Source organism: Scleropages formosus, chromosome 25 (assembly GCF_900964775.1).
Source record: "Scleropages formosus chromosome 25, fSclFor1.1, whole genome shotgun sequence".
NCBI lineage: Eukaryota > Metazoa > Chordata > Actinopteri > Osteoglossiformes > Osteoglossidae > Scleropages > Scleropages formosus.
In genome coordinates, this window is record NC_041830.1 from 11,109,399 (window position 1) to 11,131,025 (window position 21,627).

Genomic DNA, 21,627 nt, shown 5'->3' on the forward strand with positions numbered 1-21,627 from the left:
ATGCTGCTGGGTCTGCCGGGAAATCACACAGCGTCGCCTACAGAGCAGGTGGATGGGAAGTCTGCCGCGTGATGCTACTCTGTGCCAGCTGCCCTTTCGACCCCGGGATTCATCACATTTCTGAGGACATGCCATTTGTATAACAAGCACAAAAACAGTGACTGCCTCCAGTGTTTGGTGTTCGAGCTCCGCTGTGGTGATGATGTCACCAGCTTGTTTCTGCTGCATATCTGTGTCTCACAGGAGGTTCACAGCTGTGGAGAACATTCCCATGGAGCTGTGCAAGCACATGTGGTGGGGGATCTTTCCTGGCTCCTTTAACCCATGCGTCTGTCACATTTCTAAAACTTTTTCACACACCATCTTCACACACAAGTCCATGAGCCTAGACCTAGGGCAGCCTTCAGAGGCCAACACCAGGAAGGTTCTAGGTACGATCTCTGCCCAGTCGGGTGTCTGGCAACATTTAACCTAGAACACTCATGCCACAGGTGCACTTAGCTGCCCGGTTGTTGGGGGGGGCTGTTCCCCCAGCTGGCAGATAGCTATGTGACTTTGTGGCCTAAAAAGGACGCCATGTGGAGCCTTAGGCAGGCATGCATTTCCAAACCATCAGAATAAAAACTTGAAGTGGCAAAAAAAGCCCCAGAGTTAGTGAAGTGGACCGTGCAGTGCACCAGGGTGGACTTCCTGTCTGTACTGCTCACACGTACATGGAGAACACGCAGTCAAACTGGCTGGTCAAAGTCAGCTTTCACTTAGTGCTGGGCTTGGGGAAGCAAATGATAACGTGAGCTGGAATTGAAATGCTTTTTGTTTTCTGGAAATGATTCATTAAGTGACTCACCTTGCTGTTAGAGCATTGACTTATTGATTGATTTGATATGTTTTGGAAGATAACAGTTGATTGATTGACTTAACATGTCGAGGAGGATGGTTAATTTGGTTGGTTGGTTGGTTGAATTCCCTCACTGAGGAAGCTGTTGATTTAATAATTGACTCACTGACTGACTAACCTCTTGAGGAAGATGTTTGATTGACTCAGTGTGCTGAAGATGATGTTGGTTCATTGTTTGATGCAACAGGCTATGAAAAATGTTATTTGACTGATTGATTTGACATACTCTCAATGACACACAGGGTTCCCACCGTGTTCTCCATCACTTGTTGACCTCACTGGCCTCCTCTCAGCATTCACCAGGTTACACACACTGTGCTTAGGGCCAATGTTTTCAGTTAATTCAATGATTCTACCAGGTAGCACTTATACACTTCCCAGTTTTTCTTTTGACTTTATGAGAAAAATTCTGACCTCTTTGAACTCCTCATCACACTACCATGACTGGCCCATTCACACTGCAATTACTAAATTAAAATGCATTGTTAATATGCATTACAGTAGTAATTAATGCTTTTGTAAAAATATTGTTCTGATTTAATTTGAACAATTTTTATTGATGTGCTGCACACTCGGAATGACAAATAATTTCCCTGTAAAACCATCATCAATACATAGGCAAGGAAAATATGCAAATATATTGATGTTTAAAAAAAACATACCTCTAAACAACCATGCGTGTGAATTGTGTGTGTTTGCGTGTGTGGACATGACGTACCTAAGGGACCTGGCCTTTGCTTCAGTGAAGGAAATCGTTACTTGCCGTGTTGGGTCTTCATTTCCTTAAACAGTGACTTCAGTGATTAAAACGGTTCTGTGGCCGACCGCAGATGGCTAAATAAAATTGCGCACTGTGCAGCTTTGCGCTGCTGTTTGCAAATGTAAGTGTTATCATGCTTGATGGCACTTTTTTATATAAATTGCATCAAGAAAGGAAGAACCAGAATATTTCCCTGTCCCTAAAACGTCCCTAAAATATCAGCATCTCCTCTACTTGGCTCATTTGTGAAATTCAGCATCTTTCTCACCAAAGCGAGTACTTCAGTTTCTTCTGATGTTAAAAAAAAGTCCCGGGGGGGAATTTATGCTCCTAGGAAGTGAGTATACAGAACAACAAGCCAAGTCCAGATATTGTTTATGTCACAAAGTTGTGCAGTATTTACCGCTCTTTATGTGTGGACCAGCAAATATGAAAAGATTGAAGTAAGCTGATGTTCAGGAAGGAAAATTGTGTGGTGCAGCTTCATAGCTTAGTTTAACTGCCTTGCCAACATACCCAAATTGCAGCAGAACTTTTATCTGGCCACTGGCCTTGATTCACAATACACACATCTTCAGAGCCGCTTGTCCCATATGGGGTCACAGGGAACCGGAGCCTACCCGGCAACACAGAGCGTAAGGCTGGAGGGGGAGGGGACACACCCAGGACGGGACGCCAGTCCGTCGCAAGGTACCCCAAGCGGGACTCGAACCCCAGACCCACCGGACAGCAGGACTGTGGTCCAACCCACTGCGCCACCGCACCCCCCCCCGATTCACAATACAAGAAAGTAAATACTACTACTTTGACTTTGAGTGATGAGTGCTTCGTTATTTTGTGGATTTATCTTGAATAATTTATTGATTCCTGAAGAAAGAAAAGGATGAGGAATGATATAAAATATGGATAAGAAACTAGATGTGATTGTCCGCCAGTTAAGGATGGTGCGGTCTGCAGAAAGCACTTCTAAGGTGATCGGTTTGATCGGAAAGGACTGATGGTTCACTTAAGGAAGGAATTGTGCTCAATTTATTCACCCTTCGTGAGCATTTACAGGTACTGTCTATAGCTGTATTATGGAATGCTAATAGTCTGTATAACATTGTAACATTCAGTTATAGAATCATGACTAGTGTGACAGGTTGTTTTTATTTTTATTCAAAGCAACTTTTGAAATCTGTTTTGCCTAAATATCAATATGCTTCGTCCTTTGCTCATTTATATAAATTCCGAGAAAGTTAAGATCTTTCTGCAGTTTCATTGTAGGGTTTAAAGTTTGTTTTTATATCCTCAAGAAGTGTGATGGATTTAACCACAGAATTCTGAAGCTTATACTTCATCAACAGGCACTTTAGTAATGTCTGTGGGTCTGATCACCAACAACGATGAGACGGCCTACAGAGAGGAGGTGAGGCTCCTGGGAGAGTGGTGCCAGGACAACAACCTGTCTCTCAATGTCAGTAAAACTAAGAAGCTGGTGATTGACTTCAGGAAACAGGACACGGTCCATGCACCCATCTACATAGGAGGGGACATTGTAGAGACGGTCAACAGCTTCAGATTCCTAGGGGTCACCCTCACTGCCAAACTCACATGGGCTGAGCACACAGCATCAACCATCAAAAAGGCCCATCAACGCCTCCACTTCCTCGGGTGTCTGAAGAAAGCCCGGATGTCCACTACAGTCCTCACCACTTTCTACAGGTGTGCTGTGGAGTCCGTCCTCACAGGGCGTATTACATCCTGGGGCGGCAGCTGCTCCATACAGAACAAGAAAGCCCTACAGAGGATGGTCAAAACAGCTCAGGGAATCATAGGGACACAGCTACCAGCAGTCCAGGACACCTACACCATACGCTGCCTCAGAAAGATGATGCGTATCATGAAAGATCATAGTCACCCCGCATGGGCACTTCTCTCTTCTCTGCCATCTGCAAAGCGGCTCAGGTCTATTCGAACCCGCACCGCTAGGTACAGGAACAGCTTTTACCCCACTGCTGTAAGACTATAGAACACTAACTAACGTGCCTTCTTTAGTAACTAGAGTTGGACTGCTCCTCCCAAGCACATTGGTAAATTACACTATGACTTTAAGCATTTTTATTCTCATTCTCTCGTTCTGAGTTCTCTGGCTGTCACCTTGTATTATTGTTATCACTGTTACCATTATTTATTGCTATTGCTGTTGCAATACTCACTGTCATTGTTATTGTTTTGTTTGTGCAGTATTTCTGTTGTCTCTGTCTTTGTCCATAGTTTGTGGAGAAGCATTCAGGAAGAATTTCATGACACTTGTACATGGTGCTTGTATCTATGACAATAAACTTGAACTTGAACTGATATTACTAGTAACATAATAAAGTTTACATTTTATACTAGATACTGTCCATTTCTTTATAGGCCTGGAAATATCCTCCATTCAGTTCAATTCGATTCAAAATGTATTGACCAAAAAATTACAGAATTATATACACTGAGTAGCAAACTTTTAAATCTCTTTGGTGGCAAGAAGGATAGTATTTTGTGTAAATTATACAAGTCCAAATCCTAGCAAAATCACTGTTATATATTAACACACACTATGAATGTGAGATGATGACATGATTACTCTGTGCGTAGCAATTTTTTGTAGGTTGGACGGCATCATGGTGAATCTTTCCATAGACTCAAGCACATCAGTTAATTCAAAATATAGCTTAAACTTTATCATGTTTAAAGAGACACAGAGAGAGCTCAGCCTTCCAAAATTTTTATTTTAACACTGACAAGAGTAGCCTATAGATAGCCCAGTGAGTAAACTTCCTGGCATCATTCAGGGTTTTGTCTAATTGATACCACATGTCTGGTTTTACCAACTGATATAAAATATATTTGGCTTCACAATAAGATATATTTCATGGAAATCGGTTGAGAATTGCTCAAGACAGAAGACTTTTTAGGAGAGAGCTTACGCTTTTCTTTAAACGCGCGATTCATTTTTCCAACATGGCGGACGACGTTGCAGCGCAGGACCTTTGCGGACTGTACCCTGAACGTGGGATACACGTTTTTTTTAATTATTATTATTTTCGTTCCGCTTTTCTGAAAATTGCTGCGTTATTACACGTCTCTCCTTTTCTCACTTCTTGTTTATTTTTATTTTATTGATACGTCTCGCCCCCTCGCCTAACGCGTCTCTCACCAATTAGCCGCGATTAAAAACGCGCAGCGGGCGCGTGCCCCTCCGCATGCGAGCAGTGGGTGCCGGCGTAGGCAGGTGAGCGCGCACGAGAGCGGGAAAAAGTGGCGCCAAAGATGTGAACGGAGTGTGGCGGTCAAGAAGGTGTTGGGTGGGAGGCCTCGGTGTACTCTAAATGTGGCTCCTATTTGGCAGTGTTGATGGAGTAAAAAGTGGGGTAAATTACCGTAAGTAGTGTTTCACTAACCTGGGCTTGTGGAGGGAAGTTTTGTTTGTAGCAGAAGTGTGAGGAACATCGTAGAACTTGCATTGTTGGCTAAGTGTTGGTGGGCCGTGGAGTGTTGGCTTCTTTCAGTGTTTTGGTGATGATGATGATGATGATGATGATGATGTCAGAGTGTATTTTGCTCTATTAATTAAAAAGAACATATTAACTCTCCTCCTTTCAAACACTGTCAGTCTCCCCAACAGATGTGCGTGGTGGTACAGGGTGGTGTTCTTTCAGGGAGCTTTGATGAACCTATAGTCTCTGTCTTGGTTTTATAAACTAACTTCAGATGTTTTTATTTAGCTTGGTTGCTGTGTTGGGTATACGATGAGCATGTTGTCTATGGGGAAAGTTGAAAACTAGGTTATTATCAACATACCTGATGGAACAAAGTTCCCGAACATGTTGGGTTACCTGGCAAGCAAAGGGAATGAACTGAGTGTTCCTTGTTTTCATTGTGAAATACTAGTCTGATTTAGTGTGTGTTCAAGCCAGGTATACTACTGGCAGGGGTCTTAAAAGACATTCATATAATATTCTAACAGCACTATGGAAAGTTCACACTTTTTACAGTGTCTTTCAACTATAAAATGAACTTCTGGCCACCAAGGTCAGTAATTCCATTTAGACTTCCTGAGCTTTATAAGGAATGGAAAGTAATGTGTTATATTTCAACTTATGTGGTTGACCAGCTGGCCCTTCTCTCTAAGAGGATGTGCAACTTAGTTCAAGTTTTGTCATTCCTCTATATAGTTTGTGTACAGTGGAAAAAAAGGTGGTTTCTCCAGAGACATGGTGCAAGACAGTAAATAAATACAGTGGACATGGGCTGTGAACTGTGGGTATATAGTGTATGGAGTCATGCTGGGTTAGCTGTTTGACTGTACCAGTGTAAATGAAACTGTATGAAGAGATGATCTTTGTCTTTGAAGTGCTTCATCAAAGTACTGTTACTATCATATAGCATTTTGTAGCATTCAAGCTCATCTTACGTAGCTGTGAGGAGATTGGTTTGAGACACTTGGATGTTTGGAAGGAAGGCTGGACTTGAATAATCACTGAAGTAGGGGATTGTAGAGCCAGTGTTCCTCTGGTTATTGATATTCTCTTATGTTCACAGGTCTTGATCTCTCAGATGATCACGATGTACAGGTTCCGTTCCATAGTTCTGTATGGCCTACCAGGGGTTCTGGCTCTGATAGGCTACTGGTCATACATCTCAAAAAGGAGACGGTGGCTCAACCAGCAGGCTGAGGAGGTAATCAGAGTAGGTGTGGCCACAGATGTCCAAAAGTGCTCTTTCCAGAAGGCAGAGGGATTGGACATACAGGAGGTCTTCCTTCAAAGCTATGGAACGAATTATGCAACGCCAGTTCCCGGTGGATCGCTGTACAGGGAAGAACTTGAAAGAGGGGATATGAATCCAGATTACCAAGATTCCAAGGTGGTCCTTGATGCTGAAGTTGCTGCAGCTGAGCTTGATCTCCTAGGGACCAGCGATTTGTCCACCCAGAGGCCTGATCCAGAAGGAAAGGTGGCGGAGGGGCCGTGGCCTGAAACGAATGGAAGCGCCTCCCAGCAGGGTACTGAGTTTAAGCCATGCAGCCCTGAGGAGCTGGGAGAAGGACCCTCATGTAGCCCTGCCAACGTGGACCTCTGTGCTACAGAGAAATCGGACAGCTTGGCGAGGTCCCCCAGCAAGCTGGAGAGGAACAAGTCCCTGACACCATGCACAGCGGACACAGAAGAGACCCTCCCCTGCAGCCCAATTTGCCTCTTAGCAGACGAGCAGGGCCTGACCGAGGAGATAAGGGGGGCTGTTGGTGACGCAAACAGCAGGTGGTGTGAGGGACTGGATCCCAGTGGTGGGCTGGTAGAGGAAAATGACTCTGCAGGTAAGACTACCTGCTTTGACCAGAATCTCTAATACAAGAAAACAGAAGGGTGTTTTACTCTAATGCACAAGCTATACTTGCTGTCAGATGAAGTCTCAACTGGTCATGGAATCAACTATCAAACTGATTCAATACCTTCTAGAAAGGGGTTGTGTAAATCTAGAAGTGTTTAACAACTTGGTTTTTTAAATCATAAACAGCTTTTATAACATGAACCCCCTTCCACTAACAAAGATTTAATGTCAAATGATGTAGTCAAACTTCATGGTGCCTATAGACTTCAGTTATACTGGCAGTCTCAAATCACCATGAATGTAAAGATAATATGGCAGACTGAATAGCTATTTGTTTAGAGGCAGCTGCTAGAATAATGGTTAGAGCTTCTGCCTTTGGATCTGAAGGTCACTGGTTTGACAGAAACCTCCAGCTGTAGTACCCTTGAGCAAGGTACTTGCCTTCTAAATTGCTCTGGTAAAATCACCCAGCTGTATAAATGGGGTAAATTGTAAGTTGCTTTGTGGGGAAAATTCATGTGTGTGTACACATGTAAATTTAGCTCATTTTCTCCAAAGCACTTTGCTGTTAAATTAACCATTTTAACAAGTTATACAGCTGGATAACTTACTGTAGCACTTGAGGGCATCCTCTTCATGGGTACTGCAACCAGATGTGGAGAGCTGAACTTGGGCCCTTTGAGTCCATTATGGCACCTGCTGCTGGAAGACCTGGAAGTGAAAGTGTTAATTTGACTTGTACACATGTGCCTTTTGGACACCATTTTGGGAATGACCTGTACCATGCTCAGGCTCTGAGGACAGGACTGACTGGGAAGGCAGTTTCAACAGTAGCACCCTGTCTGCGTACCCCCCGAACCATCCACTTGCAAACCTGGTGGAGTGGGAGATTGAGGTGCCAAATGTGAGTACCCATAATCCTTAGGGTGCAGCTACCACTACAAGGTTCAGGGATTCCTCTTCTGAAATTCAGTGAACATCTCTTAAAGGGGTTGTTCATCTGCTTCACATGGTTTGTGCTGGATGCAAATGTGAAGCATGAACATTGACCCAAGAGGGTCAGAACCTGAACCAGGGTGTCACTTCCATCCTTTTATTGATTCAGCACCTTGTTGGACGTCTGATTGGCAAGAAAGGTCGTTCAGTGAACTTCCTGAAGCGGAGCTCTGGTGCAAAGATCTATGTGTTCAATGCAACACGGGAGCTGCAGATGTGCCACATTGAAGGTGAGCTGGGTAGGGGGGCATATAGCCTATAAGGGGTGCAGAGCACCCCATTGCCATTGGGTGTATGAATGTGTCTCCTTCAGGTTCCAAGGCACAGGTGGACAAAGCACTGTCCCTTATTGGGGGGAGATTTGGTGACCTGGACCTGACTGATCGGCGATTGATCCTTGGTCACCAGCTGCCCCCTGAGGCCTGGGTGAGACTGACTTCCTTACCTGAGCTGGAATGGGAAGGTCTTCCAGGTAGAGCTGCTAGCAAGGGTCTGTTTGTCTTTGCCCCTCTACCAGATGAAACTTCCTGAAGGAGAGATGATTGGGGTAATTGTGGCAAAAGCGGTGTCACTGACCCATGTGTTTGTCCAGTGGAATGAGAGCACCTCCCAGTATGCATTGCATTCTCTTGAGGAGCAAATGATGTGGTGCTATTCGCAGCATGAGGCCTCCCCTCTACCCACCTGTGTCAGGCGTGAGTGATTGCTTTGCTGTGTGTTGGAGGTGCTGCATGTTGCAGAAAATGGTGAGACCCATATAATTTGACCTCAAACACCCAACTTATACCAGTTGGAGAGCTCTGTGCTGCTCCAGGGCCAACAGGTGGTTGGAGAAGAGCACAACTCAGGAGCTTCTGTGGACCCAACACTGTGGAGATCCTCTACTTGGACCACGGCGGCTATGAGAAGGTTGGCATCAGCACACTACGGATTTTAAGGTCAGTCAAATTCTTCTTGGTTGTGAATCTCCAGTTTACTGGAAGTTGGTAAACCAAGGTTTGAGTTCTCATTTCTTGTCTCTTACAGGCCAGACTTCCTGTCTCTGCCTTTTCAAGGCATTGAGGTCATGCTGGACAGCCTTGGGCTCCCACTAGGTATTGAACAGGTTTACACACTTAAAGGAATTGACATTGCTCAATGTTGGTGTTCAACATATGCTGATGTGGTTGTCCCATCTCCAACCACAGGGGAGAGTCAGTTTTCAGCAGAGGCAGCCTTAGAGCTGGAAGAGATGACAAAAGGAGTGGCTCTGCTTGCTAAGGTATGAAGGATGTGGCCAGATGGAGATGCTCCTACAGCATACACCTTGATGGTGTGAGTGAATTCTTCCTGTCTTGTTCCAGTGTGTGAGGTATCACAAAAGTGGCATGCCCATGGTCCACATATGGAAGATGGTGGGAGATGAGGTATGTCAGGCATCTTCTGTCCTGTTTTTTTTGCTAATCAAAGAGAACCAGGTGGGAAGGTAGGAATTCATTGGTCATGATTAGTCCTTCATGGTGAGTCTGCTGGACAGCTGAGGAGACCTTGGTCTTCTGACAGTTCGCATCACTTACGAGTCTGAGGATCAGCCTTGCGCTCAGCATCTCACCTTAGCAGTCTAAAATTCTGGCCTCCTCCTGTCCATAGCTGGTGTCCTTGAACCATCTGCTGGTGCAGCGGGGCTTTGCCATTTGGGTGGAGACATGCTGATGATGCTCAGGGTGCCCTGGAAAGAGTACAGACCCCATGGTGACCTGTAGCCTCTGGCTCCCAAGAGCTTTCTCTGAATGCCAGGCTGGCTACAAATGAGCAGTCTTGGTGAACTCTGCTGCCCCCTGCTGGAGCTCCTTCAGGGTGCAAACTGTTCTGCCAGCTTCAGCACCGATTGTCCAAGTTCTGTTGTACCTCCTTGTCCTCTTCATTGTCACTTCAAAGGTATATGGTGTGTTTTGGGGTTTTACTTGTGTGATTCACCATGCAGGGACAAGTTCAGGGTTCAACTGGGGGTGCTGACCCTTGCAGGCAGTCCCAGTTATAGCGTCAAGGTCACACCAGACTACTCAGTCCAGTGGCACTAATGCATTAAACATACTTTCTATGTCATTAATGATCATGTGTATTTATCCTCTTTCCGGCCCCAATGTGGCTGTTTCCTTGTTCTTATTGACATCTTCAGGGAGGGGGGTTCCTCTTTGTGTTTGTGCAGTATGCCACCCTCTGTCAAAGAGCTGTTTTATCCTGTCTACCAGGCAGATCGAAATGTCGTCTTTTTAATGCACATCTATGTTGTGTGCTCATGCGTCTCTTGCAAATAAAGGAATTAAACGTCAACTGCTTTTCTTTAGGATTATTTTTTTGCTACCTCTGAATAGCATACTATGACAAATTACCCTTCAGCTTGATCTACTCAGATTTTCTGCCAGTCAAATATCCAAGAAGCAGTCCTGCACTATAAGCTGTCATCTCTTGATCATCCTCCATCCTGTTCACTATGTGAATGGAAAGGGTTGACTTACTGAGTCCTTAATGTCACAACTAAGCCTTAGCTTTTACCACATAGGGAGTTATATTGCTACTGTGATCTGTCTTTGTATCGCTGGTGCATTTGGTCTAATGGCATTTCTGTAGTAGAAACACCTTTGGTTGTTCCTCTTGAAAGTGATCTTAATCATTGGTTATTATTCCTGTAGTAGGTCTACATGTTGCACAACTCCTGTCAACATGTTCGCTTTAATCTTCTGCACATATTACAACAGCTTAATACAAGCCCAAAAACAGACTAAAAGTTAGCTGCTGTGCCACACTGCATATTGGGCTGTATCAAAAATAATGGATATTTGCCTCTTATCGAAGGCCCCTGAAGTCACATTTCCAGATGGAAGGGATATGATCATACACACCTCCAACAACCAGTTTAGAGTGGAAAAGACCTCCTGTAGTACACAATATCCCCAGTAGGTTGTGCTGCAGGATTAGAATTTTTCTTCCGTGGGCTGCTTGGGGTTTAGCTGGCAGCCTCCACTCGTGTGTACACATACTCTTTCCCTGTCTAGTCAACTGTAAGACGGTTGCAGTAATAAACTTCAGGGGATCTGGGACACGACACTGGAGAGATCTATGTTCAAGTCCCTAAGTGAATAGGCCCACTCTAGGGTTATAACATACTGTATATTTTTAGTTCCCCCCCCAACCACAGGAAAGTGACAACCTATAAAGTCATTCATGTTAATTCCTGCAATTTAATGACGTATAGCTTGACACAGGATTCCACATCTTGTAAAAGAGTTGGTGTAATCAGTTACTGTTTGAACCCCTCCCCGAGCCTTTCTGCACTGCATGCTTGGCTCATGTTAATGATGCTTCTTGGGCTTAGTGTGTGTGTTTGTTTATGACAAGAAAGGTGCTTATATTTGGAGGTGCTAGTGCACATCCGAGGTGAACAATGAATACCAGGCAACTAGCCGTGTATTGCAGCATTTTGCGTAATTTTGTTTCGTTTTCTCCCCTCCCCAACACATTAAACATGTTTGTTTACAGACTTTTAAGAGTGATTGCCTCATGTAAGATATTGTGTGGTGTACAAAGATAAAGCCTTCCTGTGTAATCAGATTTATACAGTATTAAAAGCCACTTTTTACTGAACGCCCACTGCTGCAGCAGCGCTACAATCCTGAATAAGTCACTGGTTATTGTCATGGCCCAGTCAACACACTTCTTGAACCAGGGGTCCTGGACCGCCTTGTCCCTTCTGGTCTTCTGATGCTCAGTCCCAGCATTTCTGACTCCAGGTTCTAGAGCTGCAGCAGGTTATGTTTTAAAGCACATAAAAAGGTTTTCCTAAGTATTAATGAGTAGCCTATTTCCCTGGAAATCTCATTATGCCAGCTGTATTATACAGTAAAACAGTCTACATGATGGTCAGAGGACTGGATCACTCCCTTGCAAGAGTGCTGCGTTCCTTCAGCTCTGGCCCCTTGGTACTCCTGCTCACAAGGGATTCAAAATCTCAAGTATGTAGCGTTTCAGTTTTGTCCCCAATGTGGTAGGTATAACTCTTTGTCTGTCAGAGCTGTTGAATCCCTTCCAGCATTCAAGAAGGGTCTCAGACCCATGTCTTTTAGAGCCGTTTCTCTCCTGATCTGCTGAGGGCTATGTAAATGAGTCCAACACCATATGCTATGATTATATATATATTTTCTTTTTAAATGTCATTCCTATAGGTAGCTGTTAGCATGTGAACCAGCAATATAGGGGAATCTGTGTTCATATAATCTTGTGTGTAAAGGTAATCTTGTGTTGTTGATGCACTTTTGTTTACTCTAAAATGTAGGTCAGTTTGCAAAAAAGCATCTAATAAATTAATGTAACAAATTTTAAATAATGAACACAGCCCATTTTTACTTCTGCAGTCCTACACTGTGCATAACTGAAGCTGTAACACTTTGGATAGAGCCCCTAGCATGCCACAATTTGCATTTGGTCATTGGAGAAATACTGTGCTTGGACATCTGCAACGAAAAGTTTACACCAACACCCGGAACAACGGACTTGCTTTGATGGCATCAATGCGCCTTTATCTGAAATGGACAGCATGGGGGTCTCGTATGGGAAAGGCTGCCTCACACATCTTTGTGTGGTCAAAAGAGAAATGGCCTCACAAGGGAGTGTTTATTCATCATCCCTGGTGTTTGTAATGACCACACCAGAAGGCAAACCATGGGCTGAAAAAGACCAGCCTGATTCACCTTCCCAAGAGCCTCATTGATTAATTAAGTCACACTGTCCTTCCTGCTATCTTTCATCTGATGATAACAAACCCAGAGCTATGACAAGCAGAAAAAAACGACTAGTGAAGGACACCCACCGGGCCCTTCTTTCACCTTCATAATCACCATCAGGTATTGGGAAAATGTAATCAGTGTGTGGATTAGGAAATGGATCTTTGCTTAGAAGGTTCTGGATTCACTGACTGGGTAGGAAACTTTAGTTTGACTTGTTTTAATATTTTTGATCAAGATGTATTAAAATTGACTTCTTAAATGACTGAAAACACTTACAGAAACTCCAGTTTAATGCTGATTTTTGACTGATTTATTCCATAGAAATTTGCAGCATTCATCATTTTGTTGCTGGTCGCCAACCCTCAGGAACACCGGGCACAAACCCGCAAATGCTGAATGAAGGTTCGTCTATGCTCCTGTTCTGTTGTGGGGCTCTTATTGCCATCTGTTGGCTCCGAGGGTAAACGGAGGTCACAGTCACTGACCTGCAGATAGAAAACAGATTACTGAAGAAATAGAAGTATAAAATAACTTAAACTGCAAAGTGGTGGAGGGCAACACTGTGGTGCCAGAGAACATGGGTTCGATCCCCACTTAGTCTGTGTGCAGTTTGCTTTTTCTCTCCGTGTCTGCTTGGGTTTCCTCCCTCAGTCCAAGAAAATGCAGTTCAGATAGATTAGCAGCACTCACTTGCCCGTAGTGTGTGAATTGGTACCTGCTTCAGGCAACCCTGCGATGGACTGTCATTCTATTCAGGGCGTACCCCTTCAGCCTTGCACCCAGTTCTTCCAGAATAGATTTCATATCACTGGAGCCCTGCTCAGCACAAGTGATTTTTGAAACTGAATGTATGTAAAATTATTGTATCTTTGGAAATTTGCGACACGGGTCGTAAGACAAGGAGCCGCTGTATTTTTCCCTTGACGAAGCATCACAGCCATTTGACTGTTTTTTGGTATTTGACATTTGCTGAGTCAGTGCAAATGTAATGCTTTGTAGGATATGCAGGGTGATGTTGTGTACTGGACCTGCTCCTATTCATCCCCATCTGTACAAGACCAAACGCAGGACCAACATCTGGCACATGAACAGGCGGTGGATGACGGCCAACCTCGCTTGTATTCGCCTAAAACCAGCTGGTAACATTCTCCCAGTCCCGAACCCCCGAAAAAGCTTTGCTGGACTGGTACCCTGCAGCCGTTTACAGTGGTTCACCATCCAAATGAGCTTCCTAACAGATCTCAAATGTTTACAATTAGGGTAGCTGTAGAAGGTGTTTATTTTGCAACAGGATAACAACCCCCAAGCACAAAGCCAAAGCTGCACGGGAGTGGTTTACAAACAAAAATGTCAATGTCCTGGAGTGGCCGAGACAGAACCTAGAGCTCAGTCCAGTAGAGAATTTGCGGTGGGATCTGAAAATTACAGTTCACTCCAGGTTCTCATCCAATCTGACAGAACTTGCGCTTTTTTGGAGAAAGGGAAGGGCAGAAATTTCACTGTCAAAATGTGCAAAGCTGATGGACTGAAATTGCTGCTAAAGGTTTCTCTTCTCAATATTGACTGGATGGGGTGAATACTTTTCACTCAGCTATTATGGGTTTTATATTTGCCAGTAATTCATAATCCATTTCTAGTAAAGTGTTCACATGAATGTTAGAGTATTTTTCTGTTCATCAGCATTAAATATGCCCAATTAAATCCTTTGTGATCCAGTGCTGTAAAACATGAACAAGTGCAGGGGGTCTGAATACTTCTTATAGGAGCTGTAACTTCATCTACATTTGCCTTCATGCTGTTGACTTGCAGACAAACCCAACTTGTCACATCACTAGCTACGTGCAGGTGCTCGTAGGACACATCCTACAGGTCTACACTTCATCGGTCTCGAGTGAAGACTGGTCAAACTGATACAGGTTCCGTACTTCCACTTGCTCACAGGCCATCAATGGTGTTTTTGCTCTTGCCTCAGTCTGGAAATCTTTTTGTTTTCTGTTATTTCTTGTACTGCTGTTTTTTTTTTTTTTTTTTTTTTTTTTTTTTTTTTTTTGCATTAAAGGCTGAAGTATTACATAAACACTGAATATCACATGTATATGTACCTTATGTTGTGCTTGTGCACATTTAACTCGGGTAGTAACTTGGAAAAAGCTGAATGAGTGCAGGGAAGACAGGCAGTATACTGCTAATAATAATAAAAAAGCCATAAGGTATTATGCAGTAGTGAGGGATGGAAAACTGCTATGTTATGTCATATTATAACTAATGCTAACTGTTATAGAAGTAACTGTCAATTTTAATAGGGTCTGGTGATATTTATCATACATGGGTGCCAATTTTGGGGCTCAGGAACATATACAAAAATGTGCCATTGAAACTAAAGGAAATTATATCTTTTGAGCTCATGTTATGAATGGTTTCTTGGGACAGCATTGCCTTCCTAAGGTGGGGAAGACTGTATTAGCAAAGTCTGGAAAGAAATGCTACAAATAAGCATAAAACTATCCAAATGGATAATTACTTTCGGTTAGTAGTGGTAAACTACAGTACAAACCATACGAATAAATACTACTAATACTCTACTTTATAAATACTGTTTATGGGCATGTGTAATAGGATATCTAGGTAATATGGGAATAGAGGCAGAAACAGCAGTAAAAATTAAACAAATAGGTGTTAGTTGGTGACACTTTTTGCTTGTTGTGCCTTATTGGTTGAATCTATGTTGCCCTGTACCACTTCCCAGGAAGAAGGGATTTGAACATGTGATGGCCTGGGTTGGAAGAGTCTGCGGTGATGTTGCTGTACACTTTCTTGTCCTGGGGTTTGGTCAGCTCACATGATGACTCCATACGCAGATGTCTGCTGTCCCTCCGAGCTGCTGAATCCTTCGGCGCTTTCAAGAACACCCTCATAACCCATCTTTTTCTCCCCATATACATTTATTCATTTAGCAGATCTGTTTCTCTGAAGGGATGTACAACTGAGACTAAACAAAAATGCATTTCACAGACATACAGAGGTGATTCTTAAAGTACAGCGAATGTGTCAAATGCCAGAGTTTAAATCAGCATGTATTGCATAGGAAGCTACATACAAAATTGATAGTGTAATTAATAAAATTATAAATAAAAAAAAAAAAAACAGGTGATGAAGTATAAGTGTCTAGGTGTGTCCTTGCTCTGCCTTTCCGTTTACTCCTACAGCACCGTTGGGCCTATTCACGCCCACCTCACGCCACACTCCCACGTCATCCCTGAACACATTACTTGGCCTCACTACACATTCAGCTATTAGAGTCTGAATTATTACATGTATGCAAACACTATTTGTTCTGCACTTGAATCATCTTTTGCCATGAAAGTGCTGGAAAAATCCAGGAAATCATATTTCCTGCCACAATGCTTTCCTGTTGATTGTTTTTGTGTTAAATGTTCTACTAAATAAAAGGAATTAAACTCTGATTTATTTACCTAATTTATTTTCATAGACTCTAGTGTGTACCTGTTGGACATATTTAGAACATGTTAAGGCATCATATGTTATAGCGTCACAAGAAGAAAATCCCCCTGGAAACACTTGACTGTTTCTTCTCGGCAGGTTGATGAGATGAGAGGCTGCCATACCCATGGGGGGGCGTGTGAGGACTCGCCGGGACTGCTGCCGACCGGGCCACTCAGTCCTGGGTGTTTCCCACTGCCACCCTAACCTAATTCCAACTTTATGCTTTATCACACGCCAGCCACGCTCATCCTCTCCAGGAGCTTCTTGGGGGTTTTATGAACACCATACAGCGACATTTGCTTTGAGGCTTCTCATTGAGAGCGGGCTCACGTGTCAAAGGTCGAGCTCTCTTTCATTGGGCAATAATTTTGACTGCTTGGATTATACAAAATCGCAGGAGGAAACGCAATAAAATGTTTCCCTGAACGTAGCTATTTACACCAACAGACCAAGTGTGTGAGGCCTGTGCCTCTGAAGTGGTGTGACGCCACGTGGGCCGTGACCTGAATGTACATCACGCGGTTGCTGCTCGGGGAAATTTAAGATGTTACAAAGTGTGGATTTGTGTCATGCTTTATTTGTAAGGCTCTTGCTGCTGCTTGCTTTGCAAAAGAGAAGAAGTGGATCCAGTTTGGAACGGGCAGCCAGATACAAGACCCTTACACTCAGATATCAACTACCTGTTCACCAGCAGGAACAGGGTGCCTTTTTATCTAGGAACACACACTTTCTGTGCAGGTCATGGTGACTCGACTGTTTCCAGTGGGGAAGAACACACAATGCAGGGTTTTTGCTCAGTTATTTTAACAATAGACCAACTTCAAGGCTGAAAATCACCTGCCTTTATGATTCATTTCATCCATCCATTACCAATAACCATTTGTACAACTCAGGGTCACAGTGATCTAGAGCCTATCCGGGAGGTATAGGGCTGAGTCAGGGTACACCATGGACAGGATGCCAGTCCATCACAAAGCAATCTGTCATACACACACACACACACACACACACTCTACACTTGTGGAAACCCATGCAAACACACAGACTGAGTTGGATTCAAACCCGTATCCAAACCTATAGCCAGGAGCTGTTGGCCACCAGCGTTACCACCATGCCATCCCACCTTGATATAACTTCAGTAATTCAGTCTAATAACTCTGAAAGATCCCAGCACAGATGTTAACCACCTGAGTCAGGTATGTGTTTTTAAAAGATTATATGTGTATTTGCGCTCTATCTGTTGCCCTCTGTTCTGAAATAATTACAGTATTAACCATTTTGCTTGAGTTGACTTCTTGGTTTGATTTAAAGTCATAGCCCAGATCAGGCTGTTGCTGAAATTTCTGTAATGAAACTTGTCTGATGAAAATTACTGTTGTGGCCCAAATTTAATTTGTGTCCTCTGATGTATGCCTTTACTGTGCTGTACCACGTTTGGCAACAGTGGCCTCGGCCCCCTTTAGAAACTAGACCTTCTTGGTAGCGGATGGGCATGAGTTGTTTGCTCTGCTGGACGGGTGATAATAGCACCAGCATGAAAAACTTATGCAGGAGAACGAAAGGTGGAATTAATGAGAGAAACCATGTCAGTGACGCTGCTTCTCTTTCCATTTTGTTTACGCTTTCTTTTAATCCCAAACACACGGCCTCTTCACGCTGGGTTCAAAGGCCGCCTGAGCCGGAGGAACGTCTCCATGGCGTGTGACCGCCTCTGAAGGGCACGGCCAGCGGGCGGCGTGAGGACCGCAGCGTCGCAGAGGACACATGATTAAATCAGGGCTAGGACGAGTGCCCTGCAGAGGCGCCTGCGTCCCTTACCGAGAAGGAAGAAGCGACGTGATTGAAATGGTAGACGCTGAGCAGGAAATGGAAATGGGGGATAAACAGGGGAGGAGCCTAACATGCATTAACATATCACCAGCGTGTGGTTTCACAAACACAGGCTGGCGAAGTGACAACTCACAGACACTGAGCCGTCATATTTGTAACTGGTTGCTGTACAGCGGCTTATGGAAACGGTTTTTCAACACGGCCTGAGTGTGAGACTGTTGCTCGCCTGACAGGAGGCTGTGGGCCGGAACCAGAAGGGTTTCTGTTCAGATTCCACTACCGTGTGTGAACCGTTCAGTCAGGAAGAGGACAAATTAACAGTTTAACTGAAATTAAACCTGATGTGGGTTGAACAAGAGGAGAGCAGCAGCAATGGAGACAAAGGACTATGGACGTGTAAGACAGAGGTACGGACAGAAGGTGGCGTACTGGTGAAGGGCACAGCGTCGTGACCTGTAGGTCTTTGGTTTAAGTCACAGGAAGTTCTTTATTAACATGAATGACTCCAGGAAAATATGTCCACAACTGTCTTTTGATAACAATAGAGTGTAAGGACTGAATTTTCTTAAATATTTGAAATGATTTTTAAAAATAAAAAAAGCGTCCCACAAATAGATAAATGTGCATTTAGCTGTGGAAGGGAAAGGCTTCCCACAGCGCGGTCCACACATTTGTCACAGTTATTTAGTTTTATTTTGTTTAGTTTTTTCCCGCGCTTTTTCTCCTTTCCTCTCCGCCATACTCGAGCCGCGCGCGAGCTCCTTTGCGTCACAGCGCACGGCGCGCCGGCGGCCACTAGGGGGCGTGGTTTCGTCGCCCCTCGGGCTCCGCGCCGGTCGACGTCACCGTGCGCCCCGCCCCGCATCGTCGCCCCGCCCCCTCCGCGCGGGCTCGGCGGACCCCACGTGTGACGGCCGCATTCCCGGCTCTCGGACGGCGCTTCGGAGGGCTCGCGCTCGGTGTGCGCGGCGTTGCACGGCTCGTGCTTGGCGGGGCGGAGAGGAGATGGAGGCGGACGGCGGTCAGGGGACGGCTGGGGGTCCCGCGGACGCACATCATGACCCGGGGTACGAAAGCGCGGGCGACGGTTTGTTAGTGGCCGCGGGGGGTCAGTGGGGTTGCGGGGGCGGGGTGTGTGTGTTTGTTTAATAACAGTAAAGGAGGGGGGGGTTTCTCATGAGTTTGGGCAAAACGCCTGCTGACTGTGACCCGCGCACTCACCGTGTGTGTGTGTGTGTGTGTGTTACAGTAAGATGTTCATCGGTGGACTCAGCTGGCAAACCTCCCCAGGTGAGTTCTGTCTTCACACACACACTGCTCGGGGGTACTTGCATTGGGATGTGTTGAGTGTGTGCGCGTGTGTTTCGTTGTGTGCGCGCGCGCTGTGCGGTCGCGTGCCTCTGCCTCCCTGCGCGTGTGTACGTGGGGGATTTTTAGCTATGTATGTGATGCTCCGGAGTCCTCTATTTGACCCCTGCCCGTCATTCACACACACACACACACACACACTCTCTCTCTCTCTCTCTCTCTCTCACACACTCACACACACACACTCACACTCACTCACTCCCTGTGCTCTTGGTCTGCCCATTGACTATCTCTGTCCCTTCACCGTGCTCACCTGCCCCCCACCCCCCCAGACGGCCTTAAGGAGTACTTTGGGAAGTTCGGCGAGGTCCGGGAGTGTATGGTGATGAGGGACCCAACGACCAAGCGCTCCAGGTAAATGCGTCTGTGTGTTCTCGGCACACCCAAACAGATGTGACACACACACATCAGCTATCTGTAGTGTGTGTCACACACCTCTGGACAGGTGTGACCCTCCCCACCATTTATAGTTACATAGTAACTTTGTGGGACAGTGGCAAGTCCTTAGGCTGGACATCCAGTTGTGTCCCTCTGAAAACGTGCGTGCGTGTGTGTGTGTTCCATCGTGTTCTCTCTCTTGCAGAGGGTTCGGCTTCGTCACTTTCATTGATGCCGCCAGCGTGGACAAAGTGTTGGCACAGCCGCACCACGAGCTCGACTCCAAGACGGTGCGTCCGCTTCGTGCTCTCTGTGTGTGTGTGTGTGTGTGTGTGTGTGTGTGTGTGTGTGTAAACGCAGTGGCTTTCCCATGTGCATGCTCATACCGCACTGATACACTGTTACACATGTGCACGCTCATATTTCATTCATACTCTGATGTTTGCATCATTGCAGCAATAAAATAGCACCGTTTGCTCATGAATATTCATATGGCACAGATGTAACGAACAGTCAGACTTGCATGTGCACGCTGCCATTCATACTATATTTTTTGCGTGCGCACATCAGTATTTATATTACTTTTATTTATCTGACACTTTTATCCAAAGTACCTTAGTGTTCAGATACTCTTATTCACCCATATATGCGACTGGGTAATTTTTAGAGTACCGGTTCAGGGTAAGTGCTTTGATCAAGGTTACTGCAGCAGAACTTGAGTCCTTCAAGTGCAACTTATCAGCTCTAACTACTGCGCCACCTACTGGCCAATCGATTATTGTTTGAATGTGTTGATATTGATCTTTTATTGATACTCAGATGCTTGCATGTGCGTGTTGATGATCATTGTCTCGCTGATGGACCAGTGCAGGGTTCCTTACACGTGTGTCCTCACGCACTGCCTCATTCAGAGCTTGCCAGTCCAGCCAGGGTGTGTGTGTATGTGTGAGTGTGTGTAAGAGAGAGAACATGCACCGTATCTTTAAGTGCGAACAGCCAAGAACTGGATTTCCCACTTGGAACACGCGATGCACGAGGTGTGAACGTGGAGCTGTGACCGAGATGGATCTCACCGTGTTTACAGCACTGTGGCGTGTGTGTGTGAGATATTTCATAAAAACTGAAAATGCAATAAATCATCTCCCCCCAGATGGACGAGACGTTCGCCGGTCTTTGCGCAGTTTGCAGGTTATCTCAGGTGAAGATGTGTTTGGAGAGGCACATCTATCGATACACCTCCATCCTTTGCTGTTATGGTCCAGCAGGTGGCGTAGTGGTTAAGGCTGCATTGTTAGCACTCAGGAACACGTTGTTGTTGTTGTAGTAATAATATTATTATTATTATTATTATTATTATTAATAATAACTTCCACACTAATTCTAAGTAGCTTAATGTTCAAGCCTCACATTGTAAGTCACCTTGGAGGAAGTAGTTTGATGAATGAATAATAATATATTTTCAAAATGCTTTTTTGTCAGCAGATCTGCAAATATTAAAGATACATTGTAATATCTGTTTTTATGAATTAGACTCGGCCCATCAGAAGTCGCTCAGTTAGCGAGCACTTGGGTGTTTGGAAGTGTTTCCATGGCGTGAAATTCCCACACCTCCCACAACAATGAGGCACTTTATGTTCATAACTTAAATTGTATTAAATTTGACATTTGTGTTTTAATCTGTGTAAGTTTAATACATGGAGAACAAAGCTGCCTAATTTAGCTCTTGGGAAGCGGCTTCTCCCTCATACTGATGTGACTCACATTTGGTGGGGAAA

At 44.7% G+C, this 21,627-nt stretch overlaps 2 protein-coding genes across 3 annotated transcripts in view; both read left to right on the forward strand.

Annotated features, from left to right (window-relative positions):
- Window positions 1-4,860: 4,860 nt before the first annotated feature.
- On the forward strand, window positions 4,861-10,311 carry LOC108921578 (A-kinase anchor protein 1, mitochondrial-like). The gene is made up of 11 exons (XM_018731089.2): window positions 4,861-4,914; window positions 6,225-6,999; window positions 7,805-7,917; window positions 8,119-8,239; window positions 8,323-8,435; window positions 8,527-8,704; window positions 8,800-8,947; window positions 9,036-9,103; window positions 9,197-9,270; window positions 9,353-9,415; window positions 9,639-10,311. The coding sequence occupies exons 2-11, from the start codon at window positions 6,240-6,242 to the stop codon at window positions 9,699-9,701; spliced, it is 1,701 nt and encodes a 566-aa protein (XP_018586605.1). The 5' UTR covers window positions 4,861-4,914; window positions 6,225-6,239; the 3' UTR covers window positions 9,702-10,311.
- Window positions 10,312-19,007: 8,696 nt separating this feature from the next.
- LOC108921740 (RNA-binding protein Musashi homolog 2-like) overlaps window positions 19,008-21,627 on the forward strand; it is a 106,216-nt gene continuing 103,596 nt past the window's right edge. For both annotated transcript variants that reach the window (XM_029249364.1, XM_029249363.1), the window contains exons 1-4: window positions 19,008-19,173; window positions 19,356-19,396; window positions 19,747-19,828; window positions 20,058-20,142. In XM_029249364.1, the coding sequence (XP_029105197.1) occupies window positions 19,112-19,173; window positions 19,356-19,396; window positions 19,747-19,828; window positions 20,058-20,142 (270 nt within the window). In that variant the 5' untranslated portion in view covers window positions 19,008-19,111. The remainder of the gene's footprint in view (window positions 19,174-19,355; window positions 19,397-19,746; window positions 19,829-20,057; window positions 20,143-21,627) is intronic.